Below are 21,649 nucleotides of genomic sequence, written 5' to 3' on the forward strand. Positions count from 1 at the left end.
TGTTTTCTATTTATCTTGCTAGTTCTTAGTTCCCCCCAACAATGTTCTGCCTGATTTTTTGTTAAACTTTTTAATGATTTCATTTTGTCTCCTTTGTTGGCTAATTTAGCTATAATAATCTTGGTGATTGCCTTATGATTTATATTAATAGTGTACAGCTGTACCTTATCAAAGTTTACCTTCAATTAATGTTATACTACTTTATGAATGGTACAATAGTAAAGTTTCTGTTTCTCCTACTATTGGCTTTTGTGATATTGTTAACATCATTTTACTTCTACATATGCTATAAACCACAAATGTACTATTATTATTTTTGCTTTAAACAGTAAATTATCTTTTAAAGATAACTTATATTTTATATTTACCCATATATTTATCATTTGAAATGTTCTTTATTCCTTTTTGTATATCCAGATACTATTTGATATCATTTCCCTTTTGCCTGAAGACCCTCTTTAACATTCCTTTTAGTGCAGGTCTTTTCAGGATGAGTTATTTCAGGTTTTTGTGTCTGAAAAGTGTCTTTATTTCACTTTCATTTTTGAACACAATTTAATTTTGGTCATTATTTTAAAAAATATTTTATCTCTTCTCTCCCTCCTCTTTCTCTTTTTTATTACTCAAATTACAACTTATTAGGTCATTTGACAGTGATCCACAGTTCATTGGTGTGCTGTTCTTTCTCTATGCCTCAGTTATTTTTTTCTCTGTGTTATATTTTGGATAGTTTTTCTTGACTTATTTTCAAGTTCACTAATCTTCAATGTATTTTTTTTAATCTCTAGATATTCTATTTGAGATAGTTAGGTAGGTAGATGGATGGATAGGTAGATCTACCTTCTGTGTATCTACTTAACTTGCTCAATCTCCTCTCTACCTTCTTCAACATATGCAGTGTAGTATAATAAATGTTTTACTATCTCTGTCTATTATTTCTATCCTGTTTTATTTCTGGGTCTCTTTCTATTGATATTTCTCCTTGTTACAAGTTATATTTTTTAGTTCTCTGCATTGAATGGCATACCTCTTGAATTTTACCTTTTTGAGTGCTAAAGTTTTTTGTATTTGTATAATTATCCTTGATCTTTGTTTAGTATGCAGTTAAGTTATGTGGAATAGTTTGATCCTTTTGTAACCTGGTTTTAAGTATTGGTAAGCAGAACCAGAGCAGTCTTTATCTTAGGGAGGAATTTTTCCTCATACTGAGGTAATATTCTCTGAGTACTTTGCATGTGAATTCTGAGGGCTTGCACTTTTGCTGGTAGGAACATGAAAAATTCTTGCCTCAATATAAACTTTGCTTTCGGTTTGTTTTCTTGATTTCTTTTTCAAGAAGTATGCTTTTTCTTCTTGGTTTGTTCTTTCCTCAGTCTCAGGTAGTTTCCTCAAACTTATTCCTTCATTAGTACTTAGCTAAAGATTTGAGGAGGACCCTTCTGCAAATCTCTAGAGCTCTTTTTGTGTCACATTTTCTTCTTTGCTACTGAACCCTATGAACTCTAGTTGTCCCTGGCCTCCCTAGACTGTTAGTTCTGTCTCCTTACTCAGTAGGCCTGCTAGATTTTATCTGGGTTCCCCCTCCTTGTGCTGGAGTCTTGAAATTCTCTCTAGGCAGTAAACTGGGGCTATCATAAGCCTCGCCTTATATATTTTCTTTCTTTCGGGGATCATTGTCATTTCCTACCTGATGTGTAGTGTCTTAAAATTTGTTACATAAATTTGGTAAGATTTCGAATTGTTTTAGGTAGTGAGTAGATCTGGCCCACATTCCTCATTATGACCATAAGTGGAGACTCTCATCTTATTTATATCTTTATGCAAGCAAACAAATGATAAGTAAATATACATATGTATCAGATCATCTGGTATAGAATATGTAAGTAAATTTTGTTATATGGTGTTTTCTCATTCCTTTTTTTAACCTCCATTCCTCCTCCTTCCTTTGTTTCTCTCTATCTCTTCCCTATATGTTATGTAGTATAGTGTAGATGACTTGTTACTATTTATTTTCTAGTTTTCTTGTTTTTTTTTACCTTATTTGTAATGTTTTTCTATGTAGATATTTTGTACTTTTATTTAGTCAACTATGTCAATCAATTTCTTTATGATCTCTGGGTTTTAAATTATGCTTAGAAGATTTTTTATATGTCAAGATTATCAACATATTTACCTGTGTCTTTTTTAACTCATCTTATGATTTAATTATGTCAAATTATTGACTCATTTTGAATTTATTTTAGTGAAAAAAGTGTTTAATCAATTAAAATATCTTAAATGAAATGAGGTGTATCTGGATTCCCAATTCTTTTTTAACTTCATGGAAAAAGCTGCTGTCTTTCAAATTCCTTACTGTCATTCTATTGGAGTATTAAACATCTGAGCTATACAATTTAACTTACATCTACTAAGAGTAAGATTTTTCAACTATTTATAAAAATAAGGGAAACTAAAAAGCAAAACATCTGATGCTAAATAAGTTATTTTCTTTACTCATTAATATTGGTGCTAATTAAATGTTAGAATCCTTGACTTTTATTATATTAGACTCGGGAGACCTGGTGTTGATTGCTATTGCCAACATGAAAGTGGCGCAGCTGTCCTACAGCTCCAATTTTTGATCAATGAGGTAAGGATTATTTTTTGACTACTTAAATCACACACTCCCCCACTACACAGTGAATCAGTTAATGTAATTTTTAAATACTGTGATTCTAAATGCTTAAATATATATGCACTCAATATTACTTCTGATTACATTTTTCACAAAAGACTGTACTCCTGTATTGGTTTATTTATTAAATTCTAAAGAAAAAAGATTGTATATATCATATTCTGTTATTGTTACTATATAGCATAATTTAGTTTAATTATTTAAATTTTTAAAAAAATCTTAATGTCCTTTGATTGCTTCACTGGCCACTAATTTTTTTTTCTATCCACTCACTTCCCACCAACTTAAATTTTTTAACCAAGGCCTAACTTCATGTTTTATCTTTATCTTCCCTGAAATGATCTTTTTGCTTATATACATATTGGCCCTTTTATCTGTATATATCTCCAAATGCATCTGTTGGAATAGATATGCATTTGTATTTATTTTGTGTCCATAGCTATTATGGGAATTAGCTCTCTACTTTATCTACATTTTTATAAAATTATGGTGATAAGGAACTCTCTGAAAACAAAATATGTATTTATGAAGCTCAGAGAGGTTGCAGATATTACATTAGTAGAAGGCTACTTGAGGCTTTCTTGAATCAGATTTTTATAGTGGAAATTAGAGTCTTCTAGAGCTTATTTTATATTAAGTGAGCCAGTCAATGCAAAAATGCTTTAAAAGTTTGTGCCATGCCAAATGCAGGCACTTAGAAAATTGAATTCAGTGCCTCGGAAAAAAAAGTTTGGTTATTCTTTCACGGCATGACAATGATCTTTCATTCAGTGTCTGCATATATTTGCATATATCTATATCTGTATATCTTCCTAAGAACTTACATTGTAAATGTGGGTAAAATGTCTCATAGAACTTCATATCAGAGATAACCTGAGGCAAGAAAGATATTGGCAAATGCTCACTTTTCACTTCTCTTGGCTCAAAATCTTTCTCAGAAGACTGAGATCCTCTTTATTGACAAACCTAGCATATTTCAAATGTAGGCACACTTGCTGTGGGGTACTGAAATGAGAAAGGAAGGTAAAGAAAACATTTGAAAAATATTTCGTTGTAATAACTGCTCATTATTATCTAGAATGTCAGGCTTCTTGAGGTCTCAGTGCTACTCTGTAGTTCCTTGTTGAGGGATCTCAGCTGTTTGCCTTCTGCATGGATATACACTTACAGGCATAATTTGTTTCCATGTGATTTGTATTGGATCTGATCCTTTGAGATTTGTCTTCCAGGTCCTAAGTTTGCCCCTGTGGTACATAACTAAGAATAAATAAAGACAAGCCTTCAACCTCCTTGCCTTGTTCACATCATTTATCCTGAACTACTCGCCCTATGTACCTCACACAAAGTTTCTGTATCTTTTCCCAACTTCCCAGTTTCTGACCCGACTGGTTTTTCTATTCTTAGTTTTAAATATTTTCACAGATCTTTATAGTGCTTTTGGTAGGTTCACTTTGTTTTTATAAATGAACCTGGACACTCTGCTGATGTGCTTACTTTCACGTATCTGTCTCTGTTGGTGCTGTTAGGCTTAGTGGTATCGTTCACTTCCCTCCAATGATAAGTCACATCTTAGTTTTATCACAGAATTAAGAATGCTGGCTGGGCGCAGTGGCTGACGCTTGTAATCCTAGAACTTTGGGAAACTGAGGCAGGTGGATTACGAGGTTAAGAGATCAAGACCATCTGGGCCAAAATGGTGAAACCCTGTCTCTACTAAAAATACAAAAATTAGCTGGGCATGATGGCACATGCCTGTTGTCCCAGGTACTCGGGATGCTGAGGCAGGAGAATTGCTTGAACCTGGGAGGCAGAGGTTGCAGTGAGCTAAGATTGCACCACTGCACTCCAGCCTGGCAACAGAGCAAGACTCCATCTCAAAAAAAAAAAAAAAAAAAAATTACTGCGTTCCTCACTAGAATTATTTAGGTATTACACTAAGATATTATTGAATATATGCTACTTTAATTCCATTTTGCCTTTGGCATGTTATATCTTCTGTATAGCATGTAACTATCTCTTGTAGAGCATGTTTTATTGTTGTTACATATCATGTTCTATCCTCACCCTATCTCAGGTGAACTTCCATCTCTCTGGGAAATGAGACCAGTATACTGTATCTCAAAAAAATCAGTGTAGCTCATCAAATGCTTTCAAGGAATCCTAATAGATTTCTAGTTGGTTTATAGGAAGCATATGTACAGTATACAAATAAAACAGGCAAACAAACACAAAAATTCTCAAAGCATATATAGAATACCTCCTATTTCATGGCAGGAAATTATCTGAGTTCATGTTAAGATATATATGTCAATATATACATCTTTGAACATGTATATAGGTAATTAGATACAAATATGCAAATCATATAAATTTCTAAATATTTTCGTGAATATGATCTTTGATTATGTTTCTATTTTTATAAAGCCATTCCTCTCTGAGACTAAAATCACTCATACCCAATATGAAGAGACCCATCATAGGATACATGAGCATTTTTTTGGCTTAGAAATTGTTACAGAAGGGCATTTAGATTCCTATCTTCTCTCTTCTAATTCAGAAAGAAGAAATAAATGCTAGCGATTTCAATATAGTTCTTCCTAGCATCTAATTGGGATATCTGTGATTGATACTGTAAACTATGAGAGATTACTTCTAACAAAGTACTTTGGAAAATATAAAAAGCCTTTCAGGTATCTCAGGACAACCAAGGTTCTGAAAGATCACTCTTAGAGAACACATTTAATGCTCTGGATTTAGGATCCATTAATGGATAAGCATCGACATTTTCAGCTGGTCAACTGTCATTATGGTAAAAGTTCTAACATTTTTAAATGATCTGATTTAACCCAGTAAATAAGTAGTTTAAGCATATAAGCAAAGTCATACAAACAGTTATTATCTGTCCATATGCTTTCTGCCACATTAAGAGGTAGAAAATATCCTATTGTATGTGAAATAGGATTCATTTGTATTTGGCGGTGCTATATAAAAAGAATCTTAGTATAATTTTATAGTTATACTAAATTCTAGTTGGAGAAATGTTTTCTTTTATTATGGATATTTTCCTTTACTGTTGATGAAGCTTCTTAGACTATAAGAAGCAAATTAAATTATACCAAATATACTTTTTAGGAAGAATATACACTTTCCAAATATACAGAAAATTCTTGCACAGGAGAATTTTTATATGACCTGTATTCAATTTTGTAAGACTGCATTGAATATTTGCTTCTCTGTAAGGCTATATAGTATATGTGTAAATAGTAGAAACAAAAACATCCCTAAACTATTTTTTCCCAAAGAAAAACCTTTAATGATCATAATAATGCTATAATAATTAATCCTCTCTATTGGTAAATAAATATTCCTTAAGCTAGTCTTTCTGACCGTCGAAATGCAGTGGGTCAGTTGCCTCTTCTACTTTCAGCATTCTTACCCTTCCTGATTGAAGTTTATGCACCTATCCTTCCTGATATTTCTGAGTTATATAGACGCAAGTAACTCTTCAGGTAGTAAAAAAATTGAGTAAATTAGCTTGTTTGTGCTTCACAAAAACCCTTAATTAAGTAAACCACACACTTACTTTATCTTTTTTTTGTTCTAGGGTGCCTTGGTCAGTGCAAGTTCAGATGATACACTTCATTTGTGGAACCTTAGACAAAAAAGGCCAGCCATTCTCCATTCTCTTAAATTTAACCGAGAACGGTAAGAACCTATGGATTAAACAATTTCTTAATGTACAACAAAATTATTTCCTGAGGAAGTTTTTGTTAACTTGACAGGTTTTTTCCCTCATAATCTCAACAGCTAGAAATAATTTAATGTTTATGCTTACTTTCATAGTGGTTTCTTTTTTGTAGAAAATGCATAATTGATATAGATCCAGTCACCTACTAATGCAATGTTTATTAGCTTAAGGAACTTTTGGGCTGAAATTATGGGATTTTCTATGTATAGAATCATATTATCTTCAAAGAGAGATAGTTTGACTTCCTTTCTTCCTATTAATATTTACAAGCTTTTTATTTCTTTCTCTTGCATGATTGCTCTGCCTAGGACTTCCAGTACTATGTTAACTAGGAATGGTGAGAGATGGTATCCTTGTCTTGTTTTGGTTTTCAAGGGAAATGCTTCCAGCTTTTGCCCATTCAGTATGATGTTGGCTATGGGTTTGTCATAGATGGCTCTTATTATTTTGAAATATGTTCCTTCAATGTCTAGTTCGTTGAGGGTTTTTGACATGAAGGACATCGAATTGTACCAGAAGCCTTTTCTGCATCTATTGAGATAGTCATGTGGTTTTTGTTTTCAACTCTGTTTATATAGTAAATCACATTTATTTATTTGTGATTATTAAACCAACCTTGCATCCCAGGATAAAGCCTGCTTGAGTGTGATTGATTAACTTTTTCATGTGCTGCAGGATTCAGTTTGCTAGTATTTTGTTGAGAATTTTTACATCTGTGTTCATCAAGGATATTGGCCTGAAGATTTTTTTGTTGTATTTCTGCAGGTTTTGGTATCAGGATGAAGCTGGCCTCATAGGATGAGTCAGAGAGGAATTCCTCCTCCTCAATTTTTTAGAGTGGTTTCAGTTAGAATGGTACAAGCTATTCTTTATGCATCTGGTGGAATTTGGCTGTGAATCATTCTTGTCCTGAGTCCTTTATGGTTGGTAGGCTTTTTATTACTGATTTAATTTTGGAACTCTTTATTGATCTGTCCAGGGATTCAATTTCTCCCTAGCTCAATCTTAGGAGTTTGTATGTTTCCAGGAATATATTCATTTCTTTTAGGTTTTCTAGTCTGTGTGCATAGAGGTGTTCATAGCAGTCTCTGAGGGTTTTTTATATTTCTGTGGGGCTGGTGGTAATGTCTTTTTTGGCGCTTATGATTGTTTATATGGATCTTCTCTCTTCTTCTCTTTATTAGCTTAGCTAGTGATCTATCATATTTCTTATGTCAAAAAATCAGCTCTTGTACTCATTGATCTTTTGTATGTTTTTTTGCATCTTAGTTTCCTTCATTTCAGCTCTGATTTTAGTTATTTGTCTTTTGCTAGCTTTGGGTTTGTTTTGTATTGTTTCTCTAGTTTCTCTAGGTGTAATGTTTGGTTGCTAATTTGAGATTTTATGAATTTTTGATGTGGACCTTTAGCACTATAAACTTTCCTCTTAGCACTACTTTAGCTGTGTCCTAGAGATTCTGGTATGTTTTCTTGGTTCTCAGTAGTTTCAGAGAATTTCCTGATGTCTGCCATAATTTCATTGTTTACCCAAAGGTTAGGACCAGGTTGTTTAATTTCCATCCAATTGTATGGTTTTGAGTGATTTTCTTAGTATTTATTTTTATTTTTATTGCATTATGGCCTGAGAGTGTGGTTGGTCTGGTTTCATTTTTTTTAGATTTTCTGAGGATTGTTTTATGTCCAATTGTGTGGTTGATTTTAGAGCATGTGCTATGTGCAGATGAGAAGACAGTATATTCTGTTCCTTTTGGGTAGAGCATTTTGTAGACGTCTAATAGTTCCATTTGGTCAAGTGTTAAGTTTAGATCCTGGAAATCTTTGTTAATTTTCTGACTGGATGGTCTATCTAAAAACCGTCAGTAGGGTGTTGAAGTCTCCCACTATTATTGTTGGGAATCTAAGTCTCTTCGTAGGTCTCTGAGAACTTGCTTTATGAATCTGAGTGCTCCTGTGTTGGGTGCATATATATTTAGGAAAGTTAGGTATTCTTGTTGAATTGAACCCTTTACCATTATGTAATGCCCTTCCATGTCTTTTTTGATCTTTGTTGGTTTAAAGTATGCTTTGTCTGAAATTAGAATAGCAACCCCTGCTTTTTTCTGTTTTCCATTTGCTTGTTAGATTTTCCTTTATCCCTTTACATTGAGCCTATGGGTGTCATTACATGTGAGATGGGCCTCTTGAAGACAGCATACCATTCAGTCCTGCTTCTTTATACAGCTTGCCACTCCGTGACTTTTAATCGGAGAATTTAGCCTATTTACATTCAAGTTTAATATTGGTATGTGTGGATTTGATCCTTTCATCATGTTTCTAGCTGGCTATTGTGCAGACTTGTTCATGTGGTTGCTTTATAGGATCAATAGTTTTTATACCTAAGTGTGTTTTTGTAGTAGCTTGTAACAGTCTTCGCTTTCCATATTTAGTACTCCTTTCAGGACTTCTTGTAAGGCAGGTCTGGTGGTCATGAATTCCCTTAGCATTTGCTTATCTGGAAAGGATCTAATTTCTATGAGGCTTATGAAGCTCAGTTTGGCTAGATATGGAATTCTTGCTTGGAAATTGTTTTCTTTAAAAAGGCTGAATATAGACCCCTAATTTCTTCTGGCTTGTAACGTTTCTATTGAAAGGTCCTCTGTTAGCCTAATGGGGTTTCCTTTGTAGGTGACTTGCTTCTTCTCTCCAGCTGCCTTTCACTTTTTCTCTTTTATTTTAGCCTTGGAGAATCTGAAGATTATGTGTCTTGGCCATGGTCTTTTGTGTAGTACCTCACATTGGTACTGAATTTGTATTTTGGCCTCTCTAGTGAGGCTGGGGATGTTTTCATGGATGATATTCTGAAATATATTTTCCAAGTTGCTTGCTCTCTCCTTATCTCTTTCAGGGACACCAATGAATTGTAGATTTGGTCTCTTTACATAATCCCTTATTTTTTTAGTGTTTTGTTCATTTTTTTCTCTGACCAAGTTAGTTCAGAGAACCAGTCATTGAGCTCTCAGATTCTTTCCTGAACTTGGTCTATTATTTTATTGATACTTACAATTACATTATGAAATTCTTGTAGTGTGTTTTCCACTCTATCAGATCAGTTTGAATCTTTTTTTTTTTTTTTTTTTTTGAGACGGAATCTCTCTCTCTGTTGCCCAGGTTGAAGTGCAGTGGCACAATCTTGGTTCACTGCAACCTCTGCCTCTCTGGTTCTAGCGATTCTCCTGCCTCAGCTTCCTGAGTAGCTGGGACTACAGGTACACAGCACCATGCCTGGCTAATTTTTGTATTTTTAGTAGATGGGCTTTCACCATCTTGGCCAGGATGGTCAATCTCATGACACTCATGATCCATCTGCCTTGGCCTCCCAAAGTGCTGGGATTACAGGCATGAGTCACCACACCCGGCTGAGTATTTCTTATAATGGCCATTTCATCTATCAGTTCTTGTATCATTTTATTATAATCCTTAGATTCCTTGTATTGGGTTTCCACTTTCTCCTGAATCTTCATGATCTTCATTTCTATCTAGATTCTGAATTCTATTTCTGCTATTTCAGTCTGGTTAAGAATTCTTGCTGGGGAACTAGTGTGATTTTTTGTGCGAAAGGAGACACTCTGGATTTTTGAGTTGCCAGAGTTGTTGTGCTGGGTCTGTGTGGGCTGATTTTCCATCAACTGTGGTGTAATTTGAGTATAGTCAGTTGACTTCCTTTCTGGATGTTTTCAGAGGACTGAGACTTTATGCAGGACATTTATTTGTAGCTGAGTTCTTGTCCTTGGTTTCACAGGGAGGTAGATATATTAGCAAAATGATTTTGATGTTGAAAAATATTTTTGGGTTGTGATCCAGTAGATCCACTTAAGCATAATGAGCAGTAGATAAGCTTTGCTCAGCAATGTGGCACCTCTATTTCTTCTCAACTGTAGTCTCTTAGTGTTCTGAAAGTGGGCTCCTCTCCCACTTGAGTGCTGGCTACATGTCATTTCTTGGTACTCCCAGGCTGCACACCACAGCCCTGGGGCAAGCTCAGGCTTTATGTTCCTTACCTTGCTTGGAGACAACAGGGGAAGGAAACTTGCCAAGGTCAGTGACTGTGGCTGAGGACCTTTCACTTGACTCTTGGGGCTCTACCCTAGAGAAATGCAGAGCTGCTGACAGTGCAGTCAGCCTGGTGTGAGGTGGCTGTATTATGGGCCCAAGCTTGGGGGGCACTGCCTGGTGATGAGCAGGGGGGATGGAGGGCTCATGGGGGAGACAGACTAGCCTCTTCTCCTTAGGGCAGCTGCAGTTTGTTCAAGGTGTAGTTAAAGCATTCAGATCTTTGCTGCTTTCTCAGTCTGAGGTTGATATGGTGGGCGGTGGGGGACAGAGAAATGTTGGGTAGAGAAGGGTGGTGTCCCTGGCAAGGGCTTCACCCTCAGGCCTTTGCCTGTGAACCTATGTGAGAACAGGCACTACTGTTTTGCTCCCAAATGTTGTATTTTCCAAGACCACTCTGGCCTGCCATGCCCCCATCCTGTGCCCATATAAACCTGAGAGACCTTAGCGGGCATGACACACACAAGTGGCTGAACATCAAAAGGAGCAGAAGAGCACACTGACAGACACCAGCAGACACAGGCAGGCCATCAAGGTGGGACGATGCAGAATTCATTTGGGGCCGGACTCCAGGGAAAGGCCACCTTCCCACTCCACCTCACCTTTTGTTCCCCATCCACCTCACTGAGGGCTACCTCCACCACTCAATAAAACTTTGCACCCATCCTCCAAGCCCACTTGTCATCTGATTTTTCTGGTATACTAGGGCAAGAATCTGGGATACAGAAAGCCCTCTGTCCTTGCCATAAGGCAGAGGGTCTAATTGAGCTGATTAACATAAGCCACCTGCAGACAGCAAAACTGGAAGAGCCCACTGTAACAGCCCACTGTAACACACACCCACTGGAGCTTTGGGAGCTGTAAGCACTCAGCCCTAGACACTGCCATGGGGTCAAAGCCCCAAAGCACTCCCCATGATCTGCCCATCTGCATACTACCCCCTAGGGGTTTGAGCAGCAGGGCACAGAAGAAGCAAGCCACACCGCTGTCGCATGTACTGTGATGGGGATAAAGGAACATTCCTCCTGTTTCAAGGGCAGAAAGGGTAGTACCACTGCAGTGGCAGTGGTAGAGGGGCTTTCAGTTGCCTCTGGGAGCTCTATCTGAGGGAACACAGAACATTGCTACTGAGGATGTTCACCCGAGGGGGTGGTGCCTGCACTGCTGGCCTGAGCTGGGGGCCCTGCTTGGTGAAGAGGAGGGGCTGGAAGGTTCACAAAGAGGAGACTGGGCTTGTCTCTTTATAGTGACTGTGTTATGCTAGCAGTGTGAATAAAGTCCTCAGGCTCTTTGTTTCATCTGTAGTCCAAGGGCAGCAAGGGCAGAACTGCTGCCAAGGCAGTAGCAGAGAGACTTTTGCTTCCTTCTGGGAGCCCCACCCCAGGGAAACACAAAGCCACCAGCAGTGGGAATGTTCAGCTGAGGATGAGGCAGCTGTTCTGCTGTCCCAACCCAGGGACCCTGCTTGGTGAAGAGTTGGGAGTGAGAACTCACAGGGAAGACAGACTGGGCTACTCTCTGTACTGTGGCTTCAATGTGGTGTAGGTTCCCGTGTAACAACCAGGCCCTTTGTTCCTTCCCCAGCCTGAGGGCAGTAAGTGCAGTACCACTGCAGCTGCTATGGTAGAAGGGCTGTGGGTTGTCTCTGGGATTTCCTCCTCAGTGAAATGGAGAGCTGCCACCTACCGAAGTGCTCAGGCAGGGCAGGGTGATTGTGCTGGGAGCCCAGGTCAAGAGGCACTACCCAGTGAAGAGTAGTGGAGGCATGTGGACAAGTCTGGCTGCTTTTCCATAAAGTGGCTGTGTTTTGCTAGAGGTTTCTATCGGTCCCCAACCACTATAATTCCTCTCAGTCTCTAGGGTAACAGGAGCAAGGGCTGCAGGGCAGCAAAAATTGTGGATTGCTTGCTTCTTCTGTGAGCTCTGTCCCAGAAAAGCACAGAGCTGCTACTAGCCTGAGAGCTTAGGTGGGGGGTGGCTGGAGACCCCAGTAGGGAGCCACTGCCCAGAGAAGCATAACAGGGTTGGGGACTCATGTAGAAAACAGTTTGCTGCTTTTCTGTAAGGTGGCTGCACTGTGCGAGGGGTTGATGGTAGTCCCTAATCACTGTGTACCCTCCTGATCTTCAGAGCATCAGGAGGGAAGGTTGTAGAGCAACAAACAAGGTGGCCTGCCTGTCCCTCTGAGAGCTCTGTCCCAGGGAAGTGGAGAGCTGGTAGTGGCCCAAGAGCCCAGTATGGGGTGACTGAGGTTCTAGGTCAGGAGGCCTTGCTCAGTGAGAAGTAGCAGGGATAGGGGCACATGTGGAAAACAGTCTGGCTACTTTTCCTTAAGGTGGCTGCCTTGTACTGGGTGTCTACATTGCCCCTAATCACTGCATACCCTCCCCAGCCTGAGGTCACACAGGAGGGAGGGTTGTGGATGTGGTCTGCCTCTCCCTCTGGGAGCTTGTCCCAGAAAAGCACAGAGCTGCTCCTGATCTGAGAATTCTGGTAGGACTATGGTGGCCTCACTAGTGTCCCAGGCCGGTGGGCCTTGTTACTCTTCAGCCACGTGAATTTGGCCCCTTTCCTGGGGATGTGTGAGGGAGCCTGGCCTCCTCCATTGCTAGAGCTGCAGCTGCTGGTGTTGAGGTGCCTGGGGATCCAATACTCCTCGGAGTCTGGAGGCCCTGGTTGCGGGGATCATGAGAAATGGGATCCTGAGTCCAAGGATGCAAAGGTCCATGGCAAAAGTGTGAAACCCTGGGGACTGTCACTCACTCACTGTTCCCTGTGGTGCAAGGACTTCCCTGGCTCCATGCCACTTTTGGATGGGCAATTGTCCTGTCTTGCTCTTCTCTGTTCACTGTGGGTGATGCTGTTTCCCTGATAAATCCCCATGTTTCCACCTGGATGTTCTGGTTGAAGAGCTAGCGTCCATTCATCACTGTTTTTTCTCTCCATGAGAGTGGTGCTCATTAACCACTTCTAGTCAGCTATCTTGCCCCAAATCTCTGTACTTATTCTTTTTTTTTTTTTTAATGAGGAAGGGAATATATATTTTAGATATTTCTGAAACTAGATAGGACTTATTTCTTTAGTCCTAATTTTGGTTATTTTAGTTTAAAATAAGTAATATAGCAGAAATTTCAAGAATATCGAAAAAATTTAAGATCAGTAAAGAGTTGTTATACTATTTATTTTTCTTTACCAGTAAAATATTACCCATTTAGATTACCATATTGATTTTATCTTTCTCTCTGCTGGTAAGATTTTTCTTCTAATATGTTGAGTAGATCTGACTGTATAGTTTTATGTGGTTGGACAGAGTGTTTTTATTTCTCCCTCACAATTGGAATATTGAAGGAAATGTTCTGGCCCCTTTTATGGCCTTTTTGGGAGGAAGAATTGATTAGTGGTGATGATTTCCAATTGTAATTTTATTATCTCAACTGAATTAGATTATTGGTAGAAATATAAAAGAGCAAGCTGACAGATTTGAGATAAGTTTCCATCACAGGAACTTTGAAAATGTTTTAATGCTTACATTAAAGATAAATGTGATATTTATCTCTTAAGAAAGATACATACATATTGTCATATAAGTTGAGAATATTCATTACGATCATAACTTATTGTAGGAAATGAAATTATCAAAGTATGGTGAATGGGAGCTTCAGGTCATTTAGGATAATTTAATCAAGCATCTTTTGGGACAGTCTCCAAAACATCTGATATTAGCCATATAATTATGTAAATTTTCTAAGTATGCTTATGTTTATGCTAAATGTGTTTCGGTTTATAGAATTTATACTATAAATTTGAGCTTGTTTTATTAAGGCACCTACAGTCTTTAGTCTTACAATGTTTGAAGGCAGCAACCAGTCTTAGATTGTTAAGTAATAGGCTTTTATTATTATTATTACTATTATTGGAGTATTGTTATTGGAGACAGGATCCCACTCTGCCTCCCAGGCTGGAGTGCAATGGTGTGATCATAGCTCACTGCAGCCTCAAACTCCTGGGCTCAAGCAGTCCTCCTTCCTCAGCCTCCTTAAGTGCTGGGACTATGGGCATGTGCTACCATGCCCAGCTATTTGTTTTTTAAAGTAGAGATGGTTTCTTACTATGCTTTTTTTGAGACAGGGTCTCACTTGTCACCTAAGCTGGAGTACAGTAGCATGAGCATGGCTCACTACAACCTTGAATTCCTAGGCTTGAGCAGTCCTCCCACCTTAGCCTCCTGAGGTGTGCACTATGATGCCTGGCTAATGTTAATTTTTTTTTTTTTTTTTTTTTGGCAGAGGCAGAGTCTCTCCATGTTGCCCAGGCTGGTTTCAAATTCCCGGGCTCAATCTCTCCTCCCACCTTAGCCTCCTGATTAGCTGGACCATAGGTGTGCACTACGATGCCTGGCTAATTTTTAATTTTTGTTGTTGTTGGTTTTTTTTGTAGAGACAGAGTCTCTCCATGTTGCACAGGCTGGTTTCAAATTCCTGGGCTCAAGCAATCCTCCCACCTTAGCCTCCCAAAGTGCTGGGATTAGAGGCATGAGCCACTGTGCTTGGCCTGGGGTTCTCACTGTGTTGCCTAGGCTAGACTTGAACTACTGGGCTCAAGCTATCCTCCTGTCTTGGCCTCACAAAGTATTAGGATTACAAGTATGAACCATTGCATCTGGTAAGGCTTATATATTCTGTTTCTGGTGGATGATCCTTGGACTTCTTACAAATACAATTTTAAACCTAAATAAGGAAGAAAAAAAAGTCTTGATTTTTGTAATGCATGATCTTAGTAGTGAATAAAATAAAACACTCATATTTTAGGCGTAGCAGTCCTTGCTATCACAATCATAAATGTATGTAATACTGGAGAAAGCATAGCATTGTTTTATATGGCTTTTGAGTGAAATTCAAATGTAGGCTATGACATATAGACCCTTAAATTATCTGTACTTATGTATATTTAATTTTTCTTACTCTAGTGTTCTGCTACTTATTATCAGAGAATTTCTGAAAAATATTAGTTAAACTGGCAGGAAGCAATATTTTGTTGAAAACTCTATAATTTATGAGATCTCTGGCAAACTTGATCCATCTGAATTGACTTTTGCAGACCCAATTTATAACCCACATTTAAAATATTATTTTATAAAGGCAATTTGAATTGGCTTTGATTCTTTTCAAAGTGTTGCATAACTAATACATTTACTGGGTTTGACATTCAAAAGGTACAACAGTATATACAATAAAGGATCTTTCTTCTATTCCTGTCCTCTGGACACTTACTTAGTTCCCCTCAGCAGAGCTAAACAGTGTAATTAATTTATTGTTTCTTTATAGACATTCATTATGTACATATATAAGCAAATACAATATGTAACATAATTTTATTTCTTATACATACATAAGCAAAATAGAAAATCATATATTTTCATATATAGAGAGAATATAATATTTTTTTGGTTAAACAAATTAGCAAGACCTTTAAACAAATTAGCGAGGTCTTTATAACATAAAGAGGGAAAAAAGCAAGACACAAAATATACATATATATTTATATATATTTCATATACACACAATATATTGTTAAACAAATTAGCTAGATCATTAGAGTATATTATAAAGAAGGAAGAAAGCAAGACACAAAACTGTATAACATGCTACATAAAATGAAAATAAATAAACTACAGCTAAATGCAAATGGATGAAACTCATAAATACGTTGCTGAGCAAAAGAAGCTGAAAGCAAACAACTGCATATATATTATTCCATTTTTATATGCGTCAAAAAACAGGCAAATTATACTATGTTAACGTAGCATGTTATACAGTTTTGTGTCTTGCTTTTTTCCCTCTTTATAATATATTCTAAAGGATCACTCTTTATATAGACTCTCCCCTATTTTTTCGTTTGTGTGTAAATATTACTGAATCATCAGGAAACTGTTTAAATCTTAAGTGTATACCTTGAAATAACTTTGCCGTTGTATAACAAACACCTAAGTCAAGATACAGAAACTTACTAGAATCACAGAAACTCCCCTATGTTACCTTCCAGTCACTTACCCCCAGGTATCCTAATTTCCAACTCTATAGATTAATTTTGCCTGTTTTTGACATGTATAAAAATGGAATACTGTATATGTAGTTGCTTGCTTTTGGATTCCTTTGCTCAGCACTGTATTTATGAGTTTTATCCATGTTGCATTTAGCTGTAGTTTACTTATTTTCATTGTTATGTAGTATTCTATTTCATGAATATTCCACAATTTGATTAACCATTCTATTTTAGTTCTTTTTCTTAAACTTAACTTTTGCATTTCTATTTTTTGTAACATTTATTTCTTTAGAAAATATATCAATAATTTGGTATAATTATAAAGAATATTATTTTTTGATTCTCTTTACATCTCTTTTTGTCTGTCTCTCATTCTCTCTCTCTCTCAATCACTCTCTCTATCTTCCAAATACACACTATAGCCTGACTCATCATATTGTTTTGTGTCTCCCAGGTAGCATAGCACCTTCCTCTTTTATGTATTTATTTTTGTTGTTGTTGTTGTTTTAATTTTTTCTTATTATACTTTAAATTCTGGGATACATGTGCAGAAAGTGCAGGTTTGTTACATAGGTATACATGTGCCATGGTGGTTTGCTGCACCTATCAATCCGTCATCTACATTAGGTATTTCTCCTAATGCTATCCCCTCCCCTAGACCCCCATCCCCCAACAGGCCTGGTGTGTGACATTCCCCTCCCTGTGTCCATGTGTTCTCATTGTTCAACTCCCATTTATGAGTGAGAATATGCAGTGTTTGGTTTTCTGTTCTTGTCTTAGTTTGCTGAGAATCATGGTTTCCAGCTTCATCCATGTCCCTGTGAAGGACATGAACTAATCCTTTTTTATGGCTGCATAGTATTCCATGATGTACATGTGCCACATTTGCTTTATCCAGTCCATCACTGATGGGCATTTGGGTTGGTTGCAAGTCTTTGCTATTGTGAACAGTGCTGCAATAAACATACATGTGCATATGTCTTTATAGTAGAATCATTTATAATTCTTTGGGTATATACCCAGTAATGGGATTGCTGAGTCAAATGGTATTTCTGATTCTAGATCCTTGAGGAATCACCACACTGTCTTCCACAATGGTTGAACTAATTTACACTCCCACCAGCAGGGTAAAAGTGTCCCTATTTCTCCACATCCTCTCCAGCATCTGTTGTTTCCTGACTTTGTAATCATAACCATTCTAACTGGCATGAGATAGTATCTCATTGTGGTTTTGATTTGCATTTCTCTAATGACTGGTGATGATGGGCTGTTTTTCATATGTTTGTTGGCTGCATAAATGTCTTCTTTTGAAGAGTGTCTGTTCATATCCTTCACCCACATTTTGATGGGATTGTTTATTTCCTTGTACATTTGTTTAAGTTCTTTGTAGATTCTAGATATTAGCCTTTGTCAGATGAATAGATTGCAAAAAATTTTCTCCCATTCTGAAGGTTGCCTGTTCACTCTGATGATAATTTCTTTTGTTGTGCAGAATCTCTGTAGTTTAGTTAGATCCCATTTGTCAATTTTACCTTTTGTTGCCATTGCTTTTGGTGTTTCAGTCATGAAGTCTTTGCCCATGCCTAAGTCCTGAATGATATTGCATAGTTTTTCTTCTAGGATTTTTATGGTTTTAGGTCTTACCTTTAAGTCTTTAATCCTTCTTGAGTTAATCTTTGTGTAAGGTGTAAGGAAGGGGTCCAGTTTCAGTTTTCAGGATGTGGCTAGCCAGTTTTCCCAACACCATTTATTAAATAGAGAATCCTTTCCTCATTGCTTGTTTTAGTCAGGTTTGTCAAAGATCATAATGGTTGTAGATGTGTGGTGTTATCTCTGAGGCCTCTGTTGTGTTTCATTGGTCTGCATATCTGTTTTGTTATGAATACTATGGTGTTTTGGTTACTGTAGCCTTGTAGTATAGTTTGAAGTCAGGTAGTATGGTGCCTCCAGCTTTGTTCCTTTTGCTTAGGATTGTCTTGGCTATGTGGGTTCTTTTATGGTTCCATGTGAAATTTAAAGTAGTTTTTTTCTAATTCTGTGAAGAGTGTCAATGGTAGCTTGTTGGGGATAGTATTGAATCTATAAATTACTTTGGGCAGTATGGCCATTTTCACAATATTGATTCTTCCTATCCATGAGCATGGAATGTTTTTCCATTTGTTTGTGTCCTCTCTTATTTCCTTGAGCAGTGGTTTGTAGCTCTCCTTGAAGAGGTCCTTCACATCCTTTGTAAGTTGTATTCCTATGCATTTTATTCTCTTAGTAGCAATGGTGAATGGGAGTTCACTCAGGATTTGGCTGTTTGTCTATTATCGGTGTATAGGAATACTTGTGATTTTTGCACATTGATTTTGTATTCTGAGACTTTGTTGAAGTTGTTTATCAGCTTAAGGAGATTTGGGGCTGAGATTATGGGGTTTTCTAAATATACAATCATGTCATCTGCAAACAAAGACAATTTGACTTTCCCTCTTCCTATTTGAATGCCCTTTATTTCTTTCTCTTGCCTGATTGCCCTGGCTAGAACTTCCAATACTATGTTGAATAGGAGTGGTGATAGAGGGCATCCTTTTCATATGCCAGTTTTCAAAGGGAGTGCTTCCAGGTTTTGCCCATTCAGTATGATATTGGCTGTGGGTTTGTCATAAATAGCTCTTATTATTTTGAGATACGTTCCATTAGTACCTAGTTTATTGAGTGGTTTTAGCATGAAAGGGTGTCAAATTTTGTCGAAGGCCTTTTCTGCATCTATTGAGATAATCATGTGATTTTTGTCATTTGGTTCTGCTTATGTGATGGATTATGTTTATTGATTTGCATATGTTGAACTAGCCTTGCTTCCGAGGGATGAAACCGACTCGATGTTGGTGGATAAGCGTTTTGATGTGCTGCTGGACTTGGTTTGCCAGTATTTTATTGAGGATTTTTGCACTGATGTTCGTCAGGGATATTGGCCTGACATTTTCCTTTTTTGTTGTGTCTCTGCCAGGTTTTGGTATCAGGATGAAGCTGGCCTCATAAAATGAGTTAGGGAGGAGTCCCTCTTTTTCTATTGTTTGGAATAGTTTCAGAAGAAATGTTACCAGCTCCTCTTTGTACCTCTGGTAGAATTCACCTGTGAATTCATGTTGACCTGGACTGTTTTTGGTTGTTAGGCTATTAATTTCTGCCTCAATTTCAGAACTTGTTACTGGTGTATTCAGGGATTCAACTTCTTCCTAGTTTAGACTTGGGAGGGTGTATGTGTTCAGGAATTTATCCATTTCTTCCAGATTTTCTAGTTTATTTGCACAGAAGTGTTTATAGTTTTCTCTGATGGTAGTTTGTATTTCTGTGGGATCAGTGGTGATATAAACTTTATCATTTTTACTGCATCTATTTGATTCTTCTCTCTGTTCTTATTTATTACTCTAGCTAGTGGTCTATTTATTTTGTTGATCTTTTCAAAAAACCAGTTCCTGAATTTATGGATTGTTTTTGAAGGGTTTTTCATGCCTCTATCTCCTTCAGTTCTACTCTGATCTTAGTTATTTCTTGACTTCTACTAGCTTTTGTATATGTTTGCTCTTGCTTCTCTAGTTCTTTTAACTGTGATATTAGGGTATTGGTTTCAGATCTTTCCCACTTTCTTCTGTGGGCATTTAGTGCTATAAATTTCCATCTAAACACTGCTTTAGCTGTGTCCCAGATATTCTGGTACATTGTGTATCTTTGTTCTCATTGGTTTCAAAGAACGTCTTTATTTCTGCCTTAATTTTGTTATTTACCCAGTAGTCATTCAGGAGCATATTGTTCAGTTTCCATGTAGTTATGTGGTTTTGAGTGAGTTTCTTAAGCCTGAGTTCTAATTTGATTGCACTGTGGTCTGAGAGACTGTTTGTTATGATTTCTGTTCTTTTGCATTTGCTGAGGAGTGTTTTACTTCCAGTTGTATGGCCAATTTTAGAATAAGTGTGATGTGGTGCTGCAGTGAAAGCATATTCTCTTGATTTGGGGTGGTGAGTTCTGTAGATGTCTATTAGGTCCACTTGGTTGAGAGCTGAGATCAAGTCCTGAACATCTTTGTTAATTTTTTGTCTCATTGATCTGTCTAATATTGATAGTGGGGTGTTAAAGCCTCCCACTATTATTGTGTGGGAGTCTAAGTCTCTTTGTAGGTCTCTAAGAACTTGCTTAATGAATCTGGGTGCTCCTGTATATGGTGCAAGTATATTTAGGATAGTTAGCTCTTCTTGTTGCATTGATCCCTTTACCATTATGTAATGACCTTCTTTGTCTCTTTTGATCTTTGTTGGTTTAAAGTCTGTTTTATCAGAGACTGGGATTGCAACCCCTGCTTTATTTTGCTTTCCATTTGCTTGGTAAATATTCCTCCATCCCTTTATTTTGAGTCTATGTGTGTCTGTGCATATGAGATGGGTCTCCTGAATACAACACACTGATGGGCCTTGACTCTTTATCCAATTTGCCAGTCTGTGTCTTTTAATCAGGGCATTTAGCCTGTTTACAATTAAGGTTAATATTGTTATGTGTGAATTTCATTCTGTCATTATGATGCTAGCTGGTTATTTTTCCCGTTAGTTGATGCAGTTTCTTTGTAGAGTCGATGGTCTTTACAATTTGGTATGTTTTTGCAGTTGCTGGTACCGGTTGTTCCTTTTCATGTTTAGTGCTTCCTTCAGGAGCTCTTGTAAGGCAGACCTGGTGTTGACAAAATCTCTAAGCATTTGCTTGTCTGTAAAGGATTTTATTTCCCTTTGCTTATGAAGCTTAGTTTGGCTGGATATGAAATTCTGGGTTGAAAACTCTTCTCTTTAATAATGTTGAATATTCCCCCCCCCACACACTGTCTTCTGGCTTGTAGGGTTTCTGCAGAAATATCCGCTGTTAGTCTGATGGGCTTCCCTTTGTGGCTAACCTGACATTTTTTCCTTCATTTTAACCTTGGTGAATCTGACGATTATGTGTCTTGGGGTTGCTTTTCTCAAGGAGTATCTTTGTGGTGTTGTGTGTATTTCCTGAATTTGAATGTTGGCCTGGGCCTGTCTTGCTAGGTTGGGAAAGTTCTCCTGGGTAATATCCTAAAGAATGTTTTC

General features: G+C 37.5%; 1 protein-coding gene across 1 annotated transcript in view; it reads left to right on the top strand.

The window, feature by feature from the left end:
• STXBP5L (syntaxin binding protein 5 like) overlaps window positions 1-21,649 on the top strand; it is a 488,571-nt gene that overhangs the window by 113,451 nt on the left and 353,471 nt on the right. The window contains exons 4-5 of the mRNA XM_017955191.3: window positions 2,548-2,629; window positions 6,279-6,379. Coding sequence (XP_017810680.1) covers window positions 2,548-2,629; window positions 6,279-6,379 — 183 coding nt within the window. The remainder of the gene's footprint in view (window positions 1-2,547; window positions 2,630-6,278; window positions 6,380-21,649) is intronic.

Source organism: Papio anubis, chromosome 2 (assembly GCF_008728515.1).
Source record: "Papio anubis isolate 15944 chromosome 2, Panubis1.0, whole genome shotgun sequence".
Lineage (NCBI taxonomy): Eukaryota > Metazoa > Chordata > Mammalia > Primates > Cercopithecidae > Papio > Papio anubis.